A 21,760-nucleotide genomic window follows, 5' to 3' on the forward strand; every position below is an offset into this window, starting at 1 on the left:
CACTCTGAAGACAAGCTCTGCCCAGAAGTTAAGGTGACCACTCTCGGCCAGTCAGAAGATGCAGTCTTCCTGCTGGTGGGAAAGTCTCAGAGGTGATTGGTCGGACTTGAACTCATCACTGTGTCTGAGATATTGGGGTCCTCTGATTGGCCAGCCTGGGTCACAAGCCCACAGTGTGGTGTGGTGTGGTGGCAGTGCCATGACTGATGCTTCTCCAGGACCACGTGGAGTAGGACACAACAGCTCTCCCAAAGGACGGAAGACGAGCCAACTACAGGATGTATCCACTCACCCACCACCTGCCTTTCTAGTCTTTACCTACACGAACTCAGTCTGTATATGGTTGTAATTATAGTACAGATAAATGTGTACAAGGCACTCAAGATCATAACATCATAAACATCGTACATGGCTTCGTAGTTTTCATTTTAATCAGCGTGTAACTGTCCATGAAGGGAGACACCAGGTAATTGAAGCTATGGGTTTGGATGAGATCACCTAGGGAAGATGGTAGAGAGTAGCAGAGGGTCAAGAGAAAGTCCTGGGAAAGACAAACATGTAAGCGGTTGACAAAGTCGAGTAGAGCCCCTGAGAGACATAGAAAAATAGGGAAACTAGAAACCAGAGGAGGAGGAAGTTTCTAAAAGGAAGGATGGAGAATAAAAAATAGCTGGAGAATGTAAACTTCAGAAAATGCTTCTAAAGCGGGGTGACATGGACATTAAGTCAGAGCAGTGTCAGGAGAGGTGACTCGTCCCAGGTCCTACAGCCAGAAAGGTTCAGAACTGGCAACAGAACTCAGGTGTTCTGGACCTTTTTTGACACCGACTGTGCAACCACGGATAGAGCTGAGGTGGACAGTTGTGCTGCGGAGACAGGACAAGGAGCCAAGTCCTGGCAGCCTAATTAGGAGGATTTAGATCGGATACTGAAAAATACTTACAAGGTTATAAAGGGCTGAAATGACGCTTGATGAATTGTGGCTTATTTTTAGGAACCACTTGAGAGCAGGGGAGCCGCAAGGCACTGACGGGGGGGATCCAGAGACAACAGGCCAAACGGCGTCTGCTGGGGTCTCTCAGGCCGGCAGCAGTTTTCTTCTGCTATTAGCCATCGGGTTCTTTCTCCTTGCTGAGATTGCTTCACCTTACCGTCCCATTGGATGCCAAGGAAACAAAATACCCGAAGCCATTTTTTTTTTTTTTTTTTAATGTCCTTGCTCACATGGACAGGAAAATGCGAAATCCAGGGACTAGCACAAGATGACGTGTCTTGGATGTGAGTGGTATGAAGGTGACGCTGGGGCTCTGTGATGATACGGAGGCGGGGGCTGCGGAGGTGAGAAGGCAGGGAGGGGACGAGGGCCGGGCCCAGCGCGGGAAGAGGGGAGGGCAGCGGCCCCATCACAGGTTCACCATCAGCCAGTCCAGCAGCTGCAGCCGCGTGACGTTGCCCGCAGCCTCGTGCAGCTGTCGTTCCTTCTCATAGCGCAGCACCGACTGCAGAACCTCACCTACGCTGCGCCCTTTTTCCATGGCGGCTGCCGAGAGCTGAAGTAGCTGAGGGAGGGAAGGAAAGCAGTGGTGAGCGGCCGAGCATCCCACCGAGGGCGGGGAAGGGCTGCCGAGGCGAGGGCAAAAGAGCCCCTGCGGCGGGGGGGCCTCGAGGGGGACGCTGAGGAGATGTCCGTAACCGGGCCGCTCGCTGGCCTGTCTGACAGAAGAAAGGTGGTTACATCGCCCTTGATTTAAGTAACATCCCCCTGTCCGTGATACGGAAAATGTGATTTCCCACTAAGACTAAAAACCTCCTGCTCCCAGTGGGTGTTTGGTCAATGGTCTTCTTGCCTTCTCAGGATTCTAAAGTTCTTAAGTTGACTGTAGCATCATAAAACGGGCTCCATCATTGTCCCAAGACTGACAAGGGCAGGAGAGAAAGAGACAAAGGACAAATGTGGGTGCTGCTTTCCCTGCCCCATAGACCAGACAACACTGGGATGTTAGAGCAGGAAGGTGACTCAAAGATCCATTCAACCCCCACGAAAACGCTGCCCGGAGAGGTGAAGACTGTCAGTAATACAATGCTAGAAATTAGCAGAGGTAATACTCATACCCAGGTCTCTTCCCAAGCTTAAAATGAGAAACCATGAGCCAAAGCAAGTATTCTAATGTGAGCACAGTCCATTGCTATCCCACCCGGAATCCTCGCAGCAACAAAGGAATCAAAGTTTATATTTTGTGCATTCCGCACCTGACTGTGTGAGAAAGTCAAAGGGCAAATGAACAGGCCAAAAATCAGGAACTGTTCCAGGGGAAATTCCGTGCAGACTGAAGTATTGCGTTGGCCAAAAAGTTCGTTCGGGGTTTCCCATCACATCTTCGGCTACACCCAAATGAACTTTTTGGCCAACCCAATAATGAGGATACTCCTGAAACAAATGGAAAGACAGAGTCTCCGCAAAGAGGAGATATAAAGAAGACCCAAATGGAAATTTTGGAACTAAACAATAATACAAAATCCCAAATGAAAACTAAATGGACGGAGATGAGAGAGGAAACCCAGTCAACCTGAAGAAGTGCGTCACGCTGAACAGGGTAAGAGACTGATTCAGCCTCTTTCAAAACGACTGAGAAAATAAACAATTCCGAAAGGTTTACCTCTATGCCATTAGAATCCCAGAAGGAGAGGAGAAAGAGGGGAGTACAGAACACATACTTAGTGAAAGCTTCCCCTATTTGCCAACAGACATAACTGACACATTCAAGAAGCGTAGTGAAGCTGAAACAACATGAACCCAAAGAAATTCACTTCAAGACCCGCTGCAGTCAAATTGCTGAAAACTGAAGAAAAAGAAAAAAAAAAATCGAAAAGCCGTCAGAGAAAAATGGCACATTTTGTGAAAGGGAACAATTCGAACGACAGCAGGTTTCTCGTCAGAAACCATAGAGGACAGAGGAGGTGAAACAGCACTTTTTAAGCACTAAAAGAAAAGAACTATCAAACCAGAATTCTATGTCCAGCAAACATATACTTCAGGAATGAAGGTCAAATAAAGAAAAATTCGTATTAAATTAAGAGAATTCATTGCCAGAAAATGCACTCTTGTTGTTCGGGCAAAAGGAAAATGGTATCAGAAGGAAACTGGGAACGTAAGGAGTGAACAAAGAACAAAAGAGACAGTCAAAATCTCAGGATAAACGGTAAACGATTCGCCTCCATTCTTTAAAATGTGCTTTACGGTTGAAAGCAAAAATAACATTGCCTAAGGATTTTTGCAACTAAATACATAAAATAACTGCAACCTAAGGCAGAAGAGTAAAGGGACCTATATGGTAGGAAGATTTCTACATTCCAATTTAAGTGGTAACTATTGACTCTAGTTAGACTCTGAAAAGTTAGGTATGTTATCGTGATCCCCAGAGAAACCACTAAAAAACTACACAAAGAGATGCAGACGAAAACACGATAGATTAAAATGGACAACTAAAAACTGTTTAAATAATCCAAAAGAAGGCAACAAAAGGAAAAACAGGAAAAGCAGAGAGAATAAACATAACCAACATTAAAATAATAGGCCTAAATCCAAGCATATCAATAATTAGGCTAACTGTAAATGGTCTAAACACACCAACTGCTGTCAGAATAGTTTAAAAAAAATGACCCTACTTACGTTGCCTATGGAAAATGGTAACGTGAACCACCTTATGGTAAGTATACTTTCTTAAGGAACTGTCAAACTCTTTTCCAAAGTGGCTGTACCATTTTGTGATATAGGTAAGCTAAAAGTAGAATTATGGCAAAAGACGTACCATGAAAACACCAATCAAAAGAGAGCTTGAACTTCAACATTTGTGGTGATTCTGTTGGTATAAAGGGGGAAGAATTCAAAAGGGCCAGATGTCCATTTGTCTTTTCGACAAAGGTGCTGAAGACAACTGCATACCCACACGCAGAAGTGTGAATCTAGAATCTAGACACCTACCTCATATTATACATGAAAATGAGCTCAAAATGGGTCACAGACCTAAATATTAGAGCTGAAATTATTATTTAGAAGAAAAGAAACAAGAGAATCTTCATGACCCTGGTTATTAGGTCAGGGTTTCGCAATCTGGCTCTACTGACCTTATGACCAGGTAATTCTTTGCTGAGGGGCTGTTCTGTGCACTGTAGGATGTTTATAGCATCCCTGGCCTCTCCCCACTAGACTGCCCATTCCCAGTTGTGACAAGAAAATACGTCTCCAGGCACTGCCAAATGTCCCTTGGGGGCAAAACTGCCTCCAGTTGAGAACCACTGAGCTAAGCAAAGATTTATCAGATATGACATCAAAAGCACAAGCAATGAAAGCAAAAAGTGATAAATTAGATGTCATCATTAAAAACTTTTGCTTTTTGAAGCACTCCATTAAGTAAAAAGACAAGATACATACTGAGAGAAAATATTTGCAAATCATACATATCTGATAAAGGACTTGTATCCAGAATACATAAAGAATTCTTGTAACTTTATATTCTTGTAACCCAGTCAAAATATAGGCAAAAGATTTACACAGACAACTCATCGAAGAATATATATGAATGGCTAATGAACACATAAAAAAGATGTTCAACATCTTTAGTCATTTTAATGTATGTATGTCAAATTAAATCCACACTCAGAAACCACTGTAACAGCTATAATTTAAAAAAAAAAGAATAATGAGAAACTGAAATCAACAAAAATTGCTGGTAGGAACGTAAAATGGTACAGCCACTTTGGAAAACAGTTTGACAGCTTCTTAAGAAAGTACACTTACCGTAAGATGCAGCAGTTACACTCCTTGTCACCCAAAAGAAATGAAAACGTTATGTCCACACAGAGATGTGCATGTGAATGTGCGCAGAAGCGTTATTCATAATAGCCAACTAGTGGGAACAACCCAGATGTCTGTTAACTGGTGAGTGGACAGAGAAAACATAGAAAATATTCAGCAATAAAAGAAATGAACTACTGACATATACTGCAGTATGGATACACCTCAAAAACGTTATGCTAGGTGTACAGAGGCAGATGTAAAAGGCTGCACAGTTTATGACTCCATTATGTAAAATGTCGGAGAGGCAAATCTGTAATGCTAGAAAGCAGGTTGATGGTTGCCTGCAGCTGGGGGTGAAACTGAGAAATAACGCCTAGAAAATTTCTGAGACAGAGAAATAAGGAGTCTCTAGTCCTTATCAGATATTAAACCATATTATAGAATTACAGTAATTAAATCAATATGCTATGAAGATAGTATTAAACTAGTAAGAATAGACAAATGATTCAATGGAATAGAAGGCTTTGAAAAAAAAACAAAGATAGCTATCTGAGCTAGTGGGAAGCAGCTGCATCGCACGGGGAGATCAGTTTGGTGCTTTGTGACCACCTAGAGGGATGGGATAGGGAGAGTGGGAGGGAGACGCAAGAGGGAGGGGATATGGGGATATACGTATATGTATAGCTAATTCACTTTGTTATACAGCAGAAACTAATACAACATTGTAAAGCAATTATACTCCAATAAAGATGTTAAAAAAAAAAAAGACAGCTATCTGGAAAAAAAAATAAGAGATTGCATCCCTACATCACACCTTATGTGAAAACAAATTCAACATGGATCAAAGTTTTAAACATTTTTTTAAAAAATCATAAAGATACTAGAAGAAAAACATGGGGAAGTCTTGTTAATATTTTGTGGTAGAGAATGTTTTCCAAAATATGACACAAAATCTAGGAAAAATAAAAGATAAACTGTCATATTTGACTACATAAACATTTTCAAAATTCTGTATGGCAAAAACAACAAAAAACACCAATCAAAAGTCAAATGATAAAAATATCACAAAGGCTAATTTCCTTGTATATAAAAAAACTCTCAGAGATAAAGAAAAAAAGACCAACAACCCAACAGAAAAATGGGCAGAGGGCATGAACAAGTAATTCATCCATGAAAAAGGACTGAAAAATGGCTCTTAAACATATGAAATGGTATTCACCCTCGTTCCTAATAAGATATGTGAAAAGTAAGGCGACACCTGGCAAAGGTCAAAAGTCTGGAATGGACTGTTGGTTAAACTGTGGCAAGTAGACACTGTCATATTGTTGGTGCAAGCTCTACAAAAGGCATTGGGGAATACATATCCAATCTACAAGCACATGCTCAGATACATTGGAATCTGTGCATACAGCATTGCTTATAGCAGCAAAATACTGGTAACTGAAATGTCCATCCATAGAAGAGTGGTGACATACAGCACCTGCATACAGTAAATATGCAGCCATTAGAAAAGAATGTGGCAACTCTATATGTTGCAGAAGAGAATATATACACATAGATAAAAGACTACCATTTGTGACTTAAAGAAAGATAAGTATATAAAAGTATTAACTTGTACATGCATAGGCATTTCTGGAAGGATAAACAAGAAATTGATCAGAATGGTTTTCTCCAGGGAGGGCAATGGGATGGGAGATAAAGATGAGAAAAAGCCCTTAATTTTAAGTGTGCATCTTTTTTTGTGCCTTTGGATTTTGAACTATGCACACATACTTCTTCAAAAATGGATGCAAATTTGTTTAAAGGAATTGGGCTCATGGGCATCCCAGTGTTACCAGGTTCAATCACCTGCATCGTGTGAAAATATTTGCATATGTTAATTAAATCTCTTTCCAAAAACAAATTGTGACTCATTTTTAGGTAGTTTCTTTGATGTAGACTTCGTCCAGCTGTTCTTAAACATATACTGACGCTCAGAGCAAATCCACTCAGTTGAAGTTGGACACGCTGCTGCCCAACCCTTCCACTCTTCAAGGAAAGAGATGACAGTCTTTACTTTGGGCAAAGATGTGCGTGTGTGTAGAACAAGGAGGCCTGCAAGTCCACTGTCCCCATTTTAGAGAATTCTATCACAGACATTCTGATTCAAAATAACCTAAAATCAGAATGTGTTATGTATGATGGGGATGACTTAAAAGATGGTGTCAGAACAAAGCCCGCTTCACACTGTGCACATGAAAGCTAGGCTTTTTAGATTTTTTGCATCCGTCTACAGCTTTTGTGAATACAGGCCCATCCGCTAATTACTACTTGCCAAAACACTTGTCTGTTGTACAGACTGGAAAAACTGTAAAGAGACAGAACTTGCCGAGGACTCTTAGGGATAAACCTAAGATTGGATCTCCACGTTCTGTCCTTTAGCCCAAGTGGAACATATGCACACAAATCACCTGGGGATTTTGCTAAAGCGAAGACTCTGATTCAGTAGGTCAGGAGTGGAGCCTGAGATTCTGCACTTGTACTGAGCTCCCAGGCGATGCCAATGCTGTCGGTCCACAGACCGCACGAGTAGCAAGTCTACAGATGACACAGTTTCTCGCTTAGGCTGAGTGTGGCCTATTCTGTATGCTACACAGTTCTGTGTCTTCCCGGTCATCAGATAAACCAAGTAACCCAGTTACGAGGGTTACTAATACCCCATATTAAACAGAGAAAGCCTCTTTCTCCACATCCTCTGGTTTCTAAGAAGATGAATGCTTTTTATAAATAATCCCAGCCTCTCGTGCCACCTTCTACTACTTAAAATGCCATTGTTCTACTTTTCTCAATTGAGGGAAAATAATAAAAAATCCTGAGTGTGTGTGTGTGTGCGTGCGTGCTGTGGAGATGGCCTCTCTTAATTCTCCCACACTAGCATGAAACGGCAACTACATAAACAAAAGCTTTCTGGACCCCAAATTTCCCTTCAGTGAGCAGTTCCAAGGCCTAACCTGGGAGAAGAAAGGAGTTAGAAGGCACACTTACCTTTACCAGTAAGAACAGCAATAAGCTGATTTTCCATCTGCCTTATTCTTTGGTCTTACTTCTCAACTGACTCAGAACCCACGGTGAGGGGAAGAGGGATGTTATTTATTGAATCCCTTCAAATCCCCAACACTTCCTAGACCACCAGCTAAGAGAGGAATGACAGGCTTGAAAAGGCCATCAATCCACCCTTCACCACCCCCCACCCCCCCCCCCCCCCCCCCCCCGCCTCCCCGGCCCAGCAGCACATCCCCAGGATGGGATGCTTCCCAGCAGCTCCTTCTCGTTCTTTGGGCAAAGCTGTCATGCAGAATTCAACCTGAGCCCAGACCTTAATCTGATTCTTTCACCAAGTCTCTTGGAGGTTCCTTATTTGTGCACTCCCATCAATATACGCAGAAAAAAAAAGAGGAAAAAAAATGATTTATCTCCCTTTTACCCTTTGATACGCCTCCTAGTGGGCAAAATTGAATTTTAATTTACCCATTATCTCTACCATGAGGCATGAGCTTCAAATTTTTACTGTCCCCATTCTACCCTTCTCGTGGCTCTCTTTCCATTCAGAAAGAAAAAAAGAACTTAAAACCCTAATTAACCCCTAAAAAATCTTCCCAAATTCCCGATTCTACTTCCTTACCTTCTCCTGGATTCCTTCATCATAACCAGCAAAGTACAACACGGGGACATTGAGCTCAGAGGCGGCCACCCATTGAAGAACGGCTTGGAGTTGCTTGTTCTGAACCGTATCGGCTAGGTTGTGACTGCTGACAATCACTTTGGGTGCTGCAGACCCTTCGGGGAGCGGTGCTGATATGCCTCTCAATTCGTTGTAGATAGCTTCATAAGCATTCTTCAGGAGGATCTCTGCTGCCCCTGTGCCCTTGGTTGACAAACACTCATGTAGACTATCTGGGGAGGATGAAGTTGGCCTGTTGGTGTCCCCAGACTTATTACTTTCTACTTCTGCCAATGGAGAGTCACAGGACTTGGCAATAATGAGACACAACTTCATCACTGAGTCCATCAGATGTTCTACCATTTGCTTGTTCATGTGGTCATCTAGCTGGTTAGCAACCTTCTTGGTCAGCCCAGCAAAAGTACCTCCAGCCTCATCGCCTTCATTTAGTTTGATGGGAGAAGGACTTACAGGTCTTTCACACTGGGGACTGTCTTCTTCCTTAGTTGGCTTGGGTTCAGAGCTACGGTCGCTCTTGAAAATGGTCTCACCGAGTAAGTTCCGGATGAAGTTGAAGAAAACGCTCATTAGATCCTTCTTTTCTGCTGCTTCTTGGTCAACCCCCATATGAGGAGACCTAAGGCCGGACTCATCAGAAACTGCAGGGGACTTGTTGTTGGCCTGCAAGTTGGTGCCGCCAGCAGCTTTAAGGAGACTCTGTGCATCCATGCTTCCCCCCTGGGCCAGGTGGTACTGAATCAGAAGTAAGGCGGATACGATCAGGTCCCTGGCCCAGGACTCAGAGTCATGCATAAAATTCTCCAGTTTCTCTGGGTGATGCGTAGAGGGACTGAGGTTGCTAGGATCGAGAGGAACTCCCGAGGGAGAGTCTGGCGCAGGTTTATGCTGTTTGTTGGAAGCTGCAAGCGGTGCACACTGGAGGTCTGGAGATTTTCCTTCTTTCTGCTGGTTTTTATGCCACAGGGACAGGCCCTCTTGGATGATGTGCTCGCCCAGAGTTTCAACACAAGTCTTCTCCTTCTCGGGTTTGGGTGCAGGAGAGCCTATTTTTTCCCTCAATTTACCTTCAGATTTCATGGATGCAAAGCTGACGTTTCGGTTTTTAGGGTCACTCGTTCCTTTCACGGACATGAGGGAATAACTCTCAGACTTGTCCTTGGTTTCCCTGACAGTCTCAGGAGGTTTCTTGGCAAATATCACTGAGTAGAGTTTACTCAGCATGGCATCCATGATATCTGTGGCCTTCTGGCTTCCATGAACGAAGAGACTTCTTTTCACGGCCGAGACAAAGTCCGTATCAGTCATGAGGGCCCCTGTGACGTCGTGGAGGTTCTTCATGAAGGAGTCGATGAGATCTGAGACCACCTCTTCCGCGTGCTTGATCAGGACCTTCTTTAGCAGGATGGTGGCAATGGTCGTGTCCTTCACTTGGATCTTCAGTGTCTTCATGATGGAGACCATCATATCAGACACCACACTGTTAGCATAGGTGATGATCCCTTGACTGACAGAAGCTGTGAAGTCATTGGGCTTTTCCTGCTCTCTCAACATCTCTCCCTCTGCGGGTAAGGACCTTCTGCCCTCTGTGGCATCACTTGCGTTACAAGATTCAAACACTTCCTTATAGAAGAAAGACTTCTTAGAAGAAGGCTTGTCGTCTGGACCCCTGCTTTCCTTGGTGCTGTCCTTGATCTTCAAAGCACTTTTGTATTTTAAATTCACGGGACTCTGTGATGTTCCTGAGGCTCTGTCAGAGGAGCCAGGAGGCTTATCCGAGGTGGAGTTTCTGGAACAGGCGGAGACAGTCTCGTTCACCAGCTCTGATGCCACCTTGCTCAGGCTTTTTTTGGGTGCGGGCTTATCCCCCACGTACACTGACTGATGGATGCATTTGCTCTCAGAGCCGTCAATCCTCTCGTTGATCTCCTTGCGGGCCATGGCTATGACGAGATTTGTGAGGCGGTTGGCGTAGAAGGAGACTTCGTCTATGGAGCTCCTGTTACCCGCGTGGGCACTGGGGCCCTGACAAGGGTTCTCTCTGTGACTCATCTCCAGATGCAACCTCCCTGGACTGCCCTTGCTGGTGGTGTTATAATAGTCCACACAGAAACTTTTGTGTGGGTCTCCTGAGTGGACCATTTCCCCACCTAATGATGCTTCTCCAGGCTTGAATCTAACATCTTGGAACTCTGCTGTGCTTTTCTCCAGGTCTCTGCGGAGCCAGCTGAGCACCCTGATGGGATCATGTGAGTCTTCCTGAAAAACAGACAAGGATTCATCCAACTACAACAACGCAAAGATATGGGATATTCAGGACAACCTCAAAGAGCAGTTACAAAAATGGTCACTCTCTCAAGTCTTAACTGCTCCGTCAGCCCCATAGATGTAACTGACATTTATTGAGTGCTTACTAGGTATCAGGCACTGCTGCAAGTATTTTAGGCCTGTTATCTCATTTAATATTATTCTGGCAGTAAACTTAAATGCTAGCTCTCTTATTACCCACATTTTACAGAAGAGGACATTGAAGAACTGAGAGATTTAAGTCAGTTTCTTACCTCAGGTTATACAGCTATAATCATTGACGGAGGAGGAATTCCAACCCAGGCAGTGACTCCAGGGCCCATGCTCTTGGCCACTGCACTATACTGACTCTAAAAACAACTGTCCTTAAGATATGACTGTCAGGGCTCCCTCAGTGGCTCAGTGGTTAAGGATCCACCTGCCAAAGCAGGGGACATGGATTTGATCCCTGGTCCAGGAAGATCCCACATGCCGAGAAGCAACAAAGCCCGTGCGCCACAACTCCAGAGCCTGCGCTCTCGAGCCCGTGAGCCACAACGACTGAGCCCGTGTGCCACAACTACTGAGGCCCACACACTTAGAGCCCATGCTCCGCAACAAGATAGCCACTGCAGGCTTCCCTGGTGGTGCAGTGGTTAAGAATCCGCCTGCCAACGCAGGGGACATGGGTTCGAGCCCTGGTCTGGGAAGATCCCACATGCCGTGGAGCAACTAAGCCCGTGTGCCACAGCTACTGAGTCTGAGCTCTAGAGCCCAAGAGCCACAACTACTGAGCCCGCGTGCCACAACTACTGAAGCCCGTGCGCCTAGAGCCCGTGCTCCGCAACGAGAGAAGCCGCTGCAATGAGAAGCCCGGGCACCGCAATGAAAAGTGGCCCCACTTGCTGCAACTAGAGAAATCCCGCACACAGCAATGAAGATGCAACGCATCCAAAAATAAATAAATAAATTTTTAAAATACTTTAAAAAAAGAGAGAGCAGCCACCACAATGAGAAGCCCGTGCACCGCAACCAAGAGTGGCCCCACTTGCTGCAACTAGAGAAAGCCCGTGCGCAGCAACGAAGACCCAATGCAGCCCAAAAAATAAATTAAATAAATAAATTTATATATAAAAAAAGATCTGACTGTCAGCAGCTACAGAGGTAGCATTTGAGCTGAATCAGAGATTTCATGTATTGCTACTAATTGTTATTTTTTTATGGTTGATCTGTTTTGTTTAGGTCTCTTTATTCCAGCATAGTTTTCAAAAAATTAGAAAATTCAAGGACAGTTGTGCCCAATTCATCGCTTTACTGGGCTACACAAGCACAATCTGATATGTTCAATGGCTTCCAGTGGACTCTTTGACGTGACTTAAGTTAAAAATCTGATTTGTAATTGAGGACTTAGTATCTGTGGACAATTTATTAGTTTTGAGTGAATGCAGATTCTTCGGTGGACATTAGCTGTGATAAGCACATGGACATATTTATATGTTCACCTACTGTAATCTACAATCTTCACTTGAACATAGGCTAAAGTAAGAATGTATGTAAAAGTATCCTACTTACCATCAAATGTAAAGGATCGTTGTAATAACGAGTTATATCTATCTGGGGAGGACCACAGGTACTGCCCATCTTTAAAGCATAATTTGCTATTTTAACTACCAAGTATCATAGAATTGCTGGCTACTATTTGTTCAATACTTAGGTCTACTACCAGGCACTGTGCTTAGTGCTCTATGCATGTTATTTTATTTAATTCTCATACATACCCTGTAAGGTGGGTATCCCTCTACCAGTTTCACAGGTGGAAAAGAGGCTTAGAGAAGTTAAATACTGACTAACATCTCACAGCTACTACACGATGGGGGCTAGGATTCAAATCTAGTTTGGACTCTAAAATTGGCACTCTCCACCCCTACAGTATTCTGTTATGTTTGGATGACTTGGGAAGAAGAGAAAAGCAGCTGGACCTCTACAGGCTTGTTTAAGTTGCTTGTGGGCTACCGAGCTTGGTTCAGAGTCCTCCTAAATGGTTCTGCTAATTTGAATAATAGCTACTATAAGGAAATTTGTGCTCTAGTAGAAAACTATGCATAATCTATAGCATACCTTTCCACATTTTCTGATTCTGATTCTCTCAGAGCTATTTGATAACTCTGTAAACTGTAGATAACTGATAGCAATGCAATATAATTCTTGTCTACACACATGTTAATTCTGACCAGGGAAGAATTACTTACTGTCTCTCCCACTGTGGAAAAGGTCAGTTTTGCTTCCGTTTGCACATTCACTTCAATATTCCTGATCTATATATGTCTCTTTCCTTTGATTCTCCTTTGAACTGCACCAGCTCCTCATTAATGAGTTAAATAAAATCTTTCACGATTTATTTTTATATTCATAGGAAAGTCATTATTTCACCTTTCTCTGAAAATGATCTTTTAACAGTTTTGGAAGTCTCTGCCAGATGTCCAGCAGCTTTGCCTAACAGAGGTAAACGTCATCATGAGGATGGTGTACCAGGTGCGTCTTTCCTTAGGCCCCCAGAGGTGAATCCAAAGGGCAACAGAACTTTGCAGACGTTCTGTTTTTTAGTTTTAATTTTCCTCTCTACGAATTTTGGTTTTGGTTTTCATTTTGGTTCTTCCATGGCCAATAATCACCAGTGGCAGCAATGCTTGAGAATGTGGTTTTATTGTATCACCATTTGGTGATTTCTTTAATGGATTAATGGTTTATAGAGATCTATTCTCTGTTGGTGACAGACAACAGAAAATCTATTTTGCTAGTATTTTTTGCCTACCTTAAGCTCAAATCAGTTTGGAATTTTGTGCCTAGTTGGAAGGAGAAGGGTTCTTTAACCTCCGGACAGGTGAGTTTGGGGTTTCTATGTTTACCTTTGACACATGACTAAAAGTTTTTTTTTTTTCCATTGACATATAGTTGACATATAACATTACATGAGTTTCAGGTGTACAACACCTGTAATCATTCGATATCTGTATACGTATTGTGAGATGATCATCTCACAACAAGTCAAACGTCCACCATCACCACACATAGTTCAAAAATTTTTTTCTTGTGCTGAGCTCTTTTAAGATCTACTCTTTTAGCAACTTTCAAATATACAAAATACATACTACAGTATTATTAACTATAGTCACCATGCTGTACATTATACCCCCAGGATTTATTTATTTTATAACTGGAAATTTGTACCTTTTGACCTCCTTCACCCATTTTGCCCACCCACCTCTGGCAATCACCAATCTGTTCTCTGCACCTATGAGTTTATGTGTCCTTTTTTTTTTTTAGAGCCCACATATAAGTGAGATCATATGGTATTTGTCTTTCTCTGTCTTACTTATTTCACATAGCAGCTATTGTCACAAATGGCAAGGTTTCCTTCTTCTCATATTCCACTGTACATATGAACCACATTTTCTTTATTCATTGCCTGTCAATGGACACTTGGGTTGTTGTCCATGTCTTGGCTGTTGTTAATAATGCTGCAATGAACACAGAGGTGCAGATATCTCTTCGAGATGGTGACTTTGTTTCCTTTAGATATATACCAGGAAGTGGAATTGCTGGATATGGTAGTTACTATTATTTTTAAATAATTTCCTCATATGATTGTAAGATTAAATGAGATAATGTGTGCAAAATAATCTGTACCCTTGAAATGGAATGTATCAGACAGGTAGTACTCCTTAAACATGTCAAGTGAAGATTAGACTTCAGAAGGGTAAGAGAAGAGGAGGAGAAGTCAAGACGCTTGATCGTAGGGTAATGTGGTGAGACACGGTTAACCAACTGTGGCGTACTAGGGAATATAACTTGACTTCCTACGTGTATGGGAAGCAGTGCTCTGGGTGAAAACAGAAGTGCTGGAAGAGAGCATGGCTAGGGGTGTGTCCTGCAATTCATTCCCATCAGCCTGGGTGGGAGGTGTGAAGACACTACTGAGTTTCCATATGAATCTTTTAAAAAATTATTTTTCTGAACCAAAGGTCAGTTACAAGGGTGAACTTCTAAAAGGACAAAATTTAGTTTTAAGAAGAAGCTGTAGGAAAGAGAGCTGCCTGTATGCATGTCTGAGAAAGGGACAGAGAAAAGGTGGTGGAGTCAGAGCAAAGACTTCCAAGAAATGGAAAACTCAGTGGGTTCCAGTGTACAAACTATTCACCAGGGGGACCAACCTGATAGCCCACTTTGCGGAGGTGATTTAGGGGAGATGAATGATGTGTATCATAAACTATAATAAAACAATTCAATATGTATATAGTGTCTGTGTGTAACGTCATTTAGAGAGGGCATTTGATGAGCAGCCTTCTTTGCAGTGACTCAGGGACTCAGGCTCTGCTTTTGCATGGTTTCACCCTCCCTTAGGGACTCAGAATCTTTCCTTTGAGCCAGTGTATGGGAAACACCAGAGACTGTGGAGGATTGAATGAGAAACTTTTGTTGTCCAGGCCTGGAAGTGACAAACATCACTTCTACCCATATTCCATTTGTCTTTGCCTTTTTTTTTTTTTTTTTTTTTTTTGTGGTACGCGGGCCTCTCACTGTTGTGGCCTCTCCCGTTGCAGAGCACAGGCTCCGGACGCGCAGCCTCAGCGGCCATGGCTCACGGGCCCAGCCGCTCCACGGCATGTGGGATCTTCCCGGACCGGGGCACGAACCCGTGTCCCCTGCATCGGCAGGCGGACTCTCAACCACTGTGCCACCAGGGAAGCCCTGTCTTTGCCTTTTGAAATTGTGATTATGATGTACCCCAGTGTGGGTCTTTTGATTTCATCCTATTGGGAGGTCACTGAACTTCTGGATGTTTACATTCACATCTTTCATTAGATTTGGGAAGTTTCCAGCCATTATTTCTCCAAATATTCTCTCTGTCCCTTTTTTTCTGTCTTCTCCTCCTGGGACTCCCATGCTGCATGTTTGTTCTCTTGATGGTGTCCCACAGAGCCCTTTGGCTCTGTTTCTTTTCTTCAATCCTTTTTTTCTTTCTGTTCCTTAGACTTGATCATTTCCATTGTCCTATCTTCAATTTTGCTCATTCTTTCTTCTGCCTGCTTAAATCTGCCTTTGAATCCCTCTAGTGATATTTTCATTTCAGTTATTGTACTTTTCAGCTCCAGAATTTCTTTTAGTTTATCTTTAGGTTTTCTATCTCTTTATGGATATTTCCACTTTGTTCATACATCATTTTCTTGATTTTCTCCACATTTTTCCCTTGGTTCTTTGAGCATCTTTAGGACAGTCGTTTTAAAGTCTTTGTCTAGTAGATCTGCCACTGGGTCTTCTTCAGAGACAGATTCTGTTGATTTCTTTCTTTCCTTTGAATGGGCCATACTTTCCTGTTTCTCTGTATGGCTTGTGAATTTTTTTTGGTTAAAAACCGGACATTTGGGCTTCCCTGGTGGCACAGTGGTTGAGCGTCCGCCTGCCGATGCAGGGAACACGGGTTCGTGCCCCGGTCCGGGAGGATCCCATGTGCTGCGGAGCGGCTGGGCCCGTGAGCCATGGCCACTGAGCCTGCGCGTCCGGAGCCTGTGCTCTGCAACAGGAGGGGCCGTGACGGTGAGAGGCCTGTGTACCGCAAAAAAAAAAAAAACACTGGACATTTGAATCTACTGGATGAAAGTTTAGAATTGAGGCTCTAAGCTGTTTATCAGTGTTTGAATCATTACGTGTCTGCCATTCAGAAAAGCATTAAGTGTAAGTAATAATGTCTTCCTACCTCCACATGGTATTAACAAGTTAATATTATAACGTTTCTTGAGCAAAAGAATCTCTATTCTGACTGGAAAAAGTATTCTTATAGAGCCTAACTCAGAAATATTTTAGGAGTCTAAGTTCACATAGTTGGGTAAATTTTTGGTAAATAAGATTAGTTTAATAACTTTGGTTTAATAAAAACAGCTACATCTTTTCTGATTTACCAGAGTTAGGTATAACATTAAGTATGCGTTTTTATTTTATGTTGATGTGCTCTTCATAAACTTATACAGGTTATGCAGATCCAATCAGCTAGTATTACTTGTACTTAATGTTTAAGATCATGAAAAATATAAATGTGTTTAATCAAATTGAATATTTATCCTGACCAACTTTGTTTCAACAGTTATTATGTTTTATAGTATGTCAGCTTGATGATAAAGTTCCAACATCTTTATGTAACTTAAAACACTGGACTGGTATTAAATTGAGCTAATTAATGGATATTCACTGGATACTTAGATCATTTCTAAGTAAGATAGAACAGTGAAACACTAATAGCTAAGCATAATTTATATGCTTTTGCTTTCTATTTTTATTACTATAGAGAGGTTAAATCTTTGGGTCTGTTAATGAATGTGTTTGTTTTTGCCACTTAGATTGTATAAGGGATGTGTATGTCTGTAGAGAGTCGTCCTGTCTGGTCCATAAGCTCTGTTAGTCTGCACTTCAGCTGCTATGTGACAGTTCACCATTGTAAACCTCCTCTCTCCCAGGTTTCTTTGTGAAATAGATTGGAAAGTATTTAGGTTAAAAATTATGATTAATATAAGTGGCTGAGACTCTATTTAGGAACAATAGTTTCACAGGAATCCAACAGAATGCATGCCTATTTTTCTAGGGACTGCAGGTGAAACCTGGTGGAGAGAGTTTCTTAGTTTTGACTCCCTGCTCTCAGGACAGCAAACAATGGAGGCCTTTAAAAGCCAATTTGGAACTTCCCTGGTGGTCCAGTGGTTAAGAATCCACCTTCCAATGCAGGGGACATGGGTTCGATCCCTGGTTGGGGAACTAAGATCCCACATGCCACGGGGCAACTAAGCTCTCGCACCACAACTGCTGAGCCCACGTGCCGTAAACTACAGAGCCCATGGCTCTGGAGCCGCATGCTGCAACTAGAGAGAAGCCTGTGCACCGCAGTGAAGATCCTGCGTGCTGCAACTAAGACCCGGCGCAGGCAAAACTAAAATAAAATAAAAGATCCTGTTAAAGGCCAATCTGTGACTCCTTATAAAAAGTTCCAGTAAAGCAAACTTAAGGCTTATCTGGTTGCTACAAGTATATAAATAATCAGACCAAATCTGACGAGACTAGCCTTATTTTGTGATCAAAATTTATCTTATTTTGAGATTTTTTCAATAAAAATGGAGGTAAGTGTAGGAAAAACATTTGTGCTTCAATAGAAAACTATGCACTATCTATAGTCCATAGTCTGGAGACTGAGCATTGCATATAGCCGTCCACATAACCTGATTCTGATTCTGTGTGAGCTACCTTACAACTCTGTAAGCTGCAGATAATTGATAGCAATGCAAAATAATTCAACGTGTCTACAAACACGTAACTTCTGTCCAGTGGAGGTTTAGCTGTGGAAGAGGCCAGTTTTGCCTTGATTTGCACATTCGTTTCAACATTCCTGATCTGTAAGTATACCTTTTAAAAAAATTCTCCTTTGCACTGGCTGTAATACGTCTCACCAATTTCCTCATTAATTAGTTGAAAAAATCTTTAACATGCATTCATTTTTGTATCTAATTAAGAGTCTCGATTTTGCCTTTTGAAAATTATTCCTTAATGTTACCTACTTTTACAGATGGGCACACTATTTGCAAATAGGCATGTTTCCAAAATTAGGCTGTAACATGTACAGTCTTATTATAATGCAGACGTAGATTTTACTTTTCAATCCTTTTCACAGAACGTTAAGGAAAAACAACCCTCTAGCACAGCAGCGAGCTTCGTGATGGAGTCTGAAGAGCTGTGTTAGCTTGGTGGGTTTTAGCTTTTCAATTGTCTCTATTTACGTTTTTTAAACTAAAATGTGTGCACCCTATGTGCATGACTCCACTCAATCCAGAAGAATTTTGCAGAAGTAGCTGATGAAGTCAGAGTGACTGGCGGAAAGACTAACCCTGTTTCTTTTTCTGTTGATGGAGTTGACAATCAAACACCCATCTCCTCCAAACCTTTTGCCCTCTTGCATCCTTTAACTTTCTTATAGACTAGCATCTTGAACAGTTGGGGAAGGTGGATGCCCCATTATTTCTGAGTCTTTCTTAATTAAGAACAGGGAAACTTTTCATGGCCCTGAAGGAGAATATGAAAAGGGTTAAGGGGTTTAATTTTCTCTCCTCAGCCGTCTTCTGCTTCAGTAGCTTAGTGTTAAGTCAACACATACACCTCCCGTCCTATTCTTCACCTCTAACTCAATTAAACATACTTTATAAAATGTTCCCTATCTCCCACTTCTAAATGATCTGTTCTGTAAACACCCAGAGCAATTGCTGTCCAGAAAATCCATTTGGCAAACTACCACGAACTTCTTATAATTGGTGTCTACTAGTTATTTAGAGCACATGCGTATTTTTTATTTTCCCAAATGAATGATACGGTCTACGAGGACAGAAACTTTAATTCTTTACTACATCCGCTAGAGTGCTTCTCACTTATTGAAAAATTGAGAAATTTTTGTTAATTTAATATTGAAACTCATTTTTTTGTTGTTTTTCTAAAGAAAAGGGCAGGAGTAAATAAAAGATCTAGTGGAAGCAGTTTTGGTTAGCACTCATTCTACATTAATTGGATATCTAGTATCTGTATGTCCGAATGTCTTAATGTAGATTTGTTAATGTTTTCTTTCTTAGGCTATGTAAGGCAGACCAAATAGACTGTGGACAAACAGAATATGGATCATGTAACATTACATGCAAGTAGATGTTTGATAAATGCTAGTACTAAGGATGAGGATTACAATGGGGATTCCATTAGATTGTGAGATCCTTAAAGGGAGAGAATTCTAATTTATTTTTCTATCTATCTCTGACCCTAAGACTCAGCACAGTGTCTGTGCCAGTTATTCATTGTTGTCTCTCAACTCCAGGTCCACCCTTTTTTGTCTTGCTTTGTGACTCTGGAACTGGACTCTAAACACTTCTCCTTTGGCAGCTGGCTTTGTTGACCTAGGGCACTGGAGGGGCACTATGTGGTCATCACAGGTGGGAGGCGTTTCCCTTCTGTCCCCCCTGTACCCTCTGGCAAGTGTCTTCAGCACCACTGGGATGCAGGTGGCTGTCCTGTTGCAGCTCACTCTCTCCAAGGAGATCTGAAGCAGCCTTGGTTGAGGGCGAGGGAGCTTTCGTGAGCCTTAGTTTCTTCCTTGTTTACTCTTTCAGCCTAGGGGTAGTAGCTGCCTTCTGCGTTTGCTGCTTCTGGAACTCTTTGAGTCTTCTTTCACAGCTTTTAGTAGTTAATTTAGTTAAATACTTTTCACTGAACAGGTTTTTAATATTCAGTTACTGGTGCGGTTTCCATCTTCTGACAGGACTCTGACTTACGGTGCCTGATACTAAGTTGAATGATGTAGGCAGAATGACAATATCACTTGTTCTAAAGGAGTTCATCTTTCCCCCAATAACTTCATCTTCAAGAATAAGAGGTGGTGGTGGAGAGAATAAAGCTACTCTTAATGGCACAGATTCCTAACTCAGTACTTATAAGGCGGCTCACACTTACCATTTTCCAGTCCTGGGGTAGGTCATCTCCGGGGGAATAGACATCAACTTTGCAAACTCCAGTTTGGCTTTGTAACCAGTCAACCCTATCCGACATCTGCAAGAAGAAAAAAAAGTGAGAATGGGTCATCAAAAGGGCTAGTTTTACGGAAGGAGAAATAAGGTAAAAGGCTGAGATGTGGAAAACAGGTCTCCACAGAGACCTGTCCCAAGAGCTACTCCACACCCACTTAACTCTGGACCTTTTCATCCTCAGCTCCCAACTGCAGGAAGATTTCTTAAGCATATGTATCTCTAGTGCAGAGGCCAGAGGCTGGTGTATTCTAGAGGTGCTTGATATAGATTTGCTCATGAATGAACCTAAGCAGACGTGTCCTGCTCTCTGTGTCCTGGCTTGACAGACCTTCCAGATCTTGGATTTTCAGTACAGGCTCAAAGCTCAATGTGATCAGAGTAGAATTAATTTACTTGTCCCTCTCTGTTCTTGCCTCCACCAACTTTTTACAGTAACGTAGGCTTCACTGTAATTAATTCCTAGAGCACTAACTTACTTATATTAGCAGCAAGTCTAGTATCTCTTCCTTAAGATTAAGGGCTTCCTTAATCCCTCTTCCAATTAGCCAGGGGTCCTGGAGGAATTCTCATTCTCCAAGGTTCCACCAAGTATCTGAATGCCAGGAGAAGGGAGACGTCATATGCACCATCCAAAGGGCCCTGGAGGCAGTGATGTCCTTTCGCTGACGTTGATTTTTTCATAAGCTTCCCGACTCTTTGCTCTGTTCCCTAACCTCTGTAATGGCACCGCCATCTACCTGGTCTTCCAGAAAGCTGAAATTTATTTTACATGTATTCTTCCCTCCCAAGCCTCCTCTAGCTACTATTTCTCTCTTCTCTCATGTGTAGTCATTTTTCTTGGAAGAATTGCTTATACTCGCTGCTCTCACTGCCTCATCTCACAAGTGAGCATCATGGTCCCTAATCCACTTACTCCTTAGCCTTTGGCCTTAGTCTCATCCACTTTCTGCAGCACCACATCTTTGCTAGTTCTTGGAAACAGGACTAGTTGTCATATTTGCCCACTGATCATCTACAAGTATGGGCAGCTTCTCTCTGCCCTCTTTTTCCATGACAGAATGCCATTACCAGGCTTCCACACTGAAGTTTCCCTTCTTGTGTTATAAATGTTGCTTAGATCTATACTTCTTAATAAGCAACATGGGATAAGATGGCCAATTTTTCCTCCCCAATGCCTCACAAACATCTTTGTGAAACAGGCATATATATTTATATTTTAATTCCAACAAATATACTGGTTTAAAATTCTGTTATAATAAAGTCCAAAAGCTTACCCTAATTTTTTTAACAATGAAATTGTGTTGTAAAAATAATTGCTTGAAATAAATGGAGCATTATTAGCGGTTGAATATCTGGTTA

General features: G+C 42.2%; 1 protein-coding gene across 1 annotated transcript; it reads right to left on the reverse strand.

The window, feature by feature from the left end:
• Positions 1-1,403: 1,403 nt before the first annotated feature.
• On the reverse strand, positions 1,404-20,423 carry AKAP3 (A-kinase anchoring protein 3; the record flags this gene model as incomplete). The annotated part of the gene is made up of 3 exons (XM_082666212.1): positions 1,404-1,559; positions 8,460-10,775; positions 20,328-20,423. The coding sequence occupies 3 exons, from the start codon at positions 20,421-20,423 to the stop codon at positions 1,404-1,406; spliced, it is 2,568 nt and encodes an 855-aa protein (XP_082522338.1).
• Positions 20,424-21,760: the final 1,337 nt, after the last annotated feature.

Source organism: Grampus griseus (assembly GCF_964374135.1).
Source record: "Grampus griseus genome assembly, chromosome: 11".
In the NCBI taxonomy this organism is placed as follows: domain Eukaryota; kingdom Metazoa; phylum Chordata; class Mammalia; order Artiodactyla; family Delphinidae; genus Grampus; species Grampus griseus.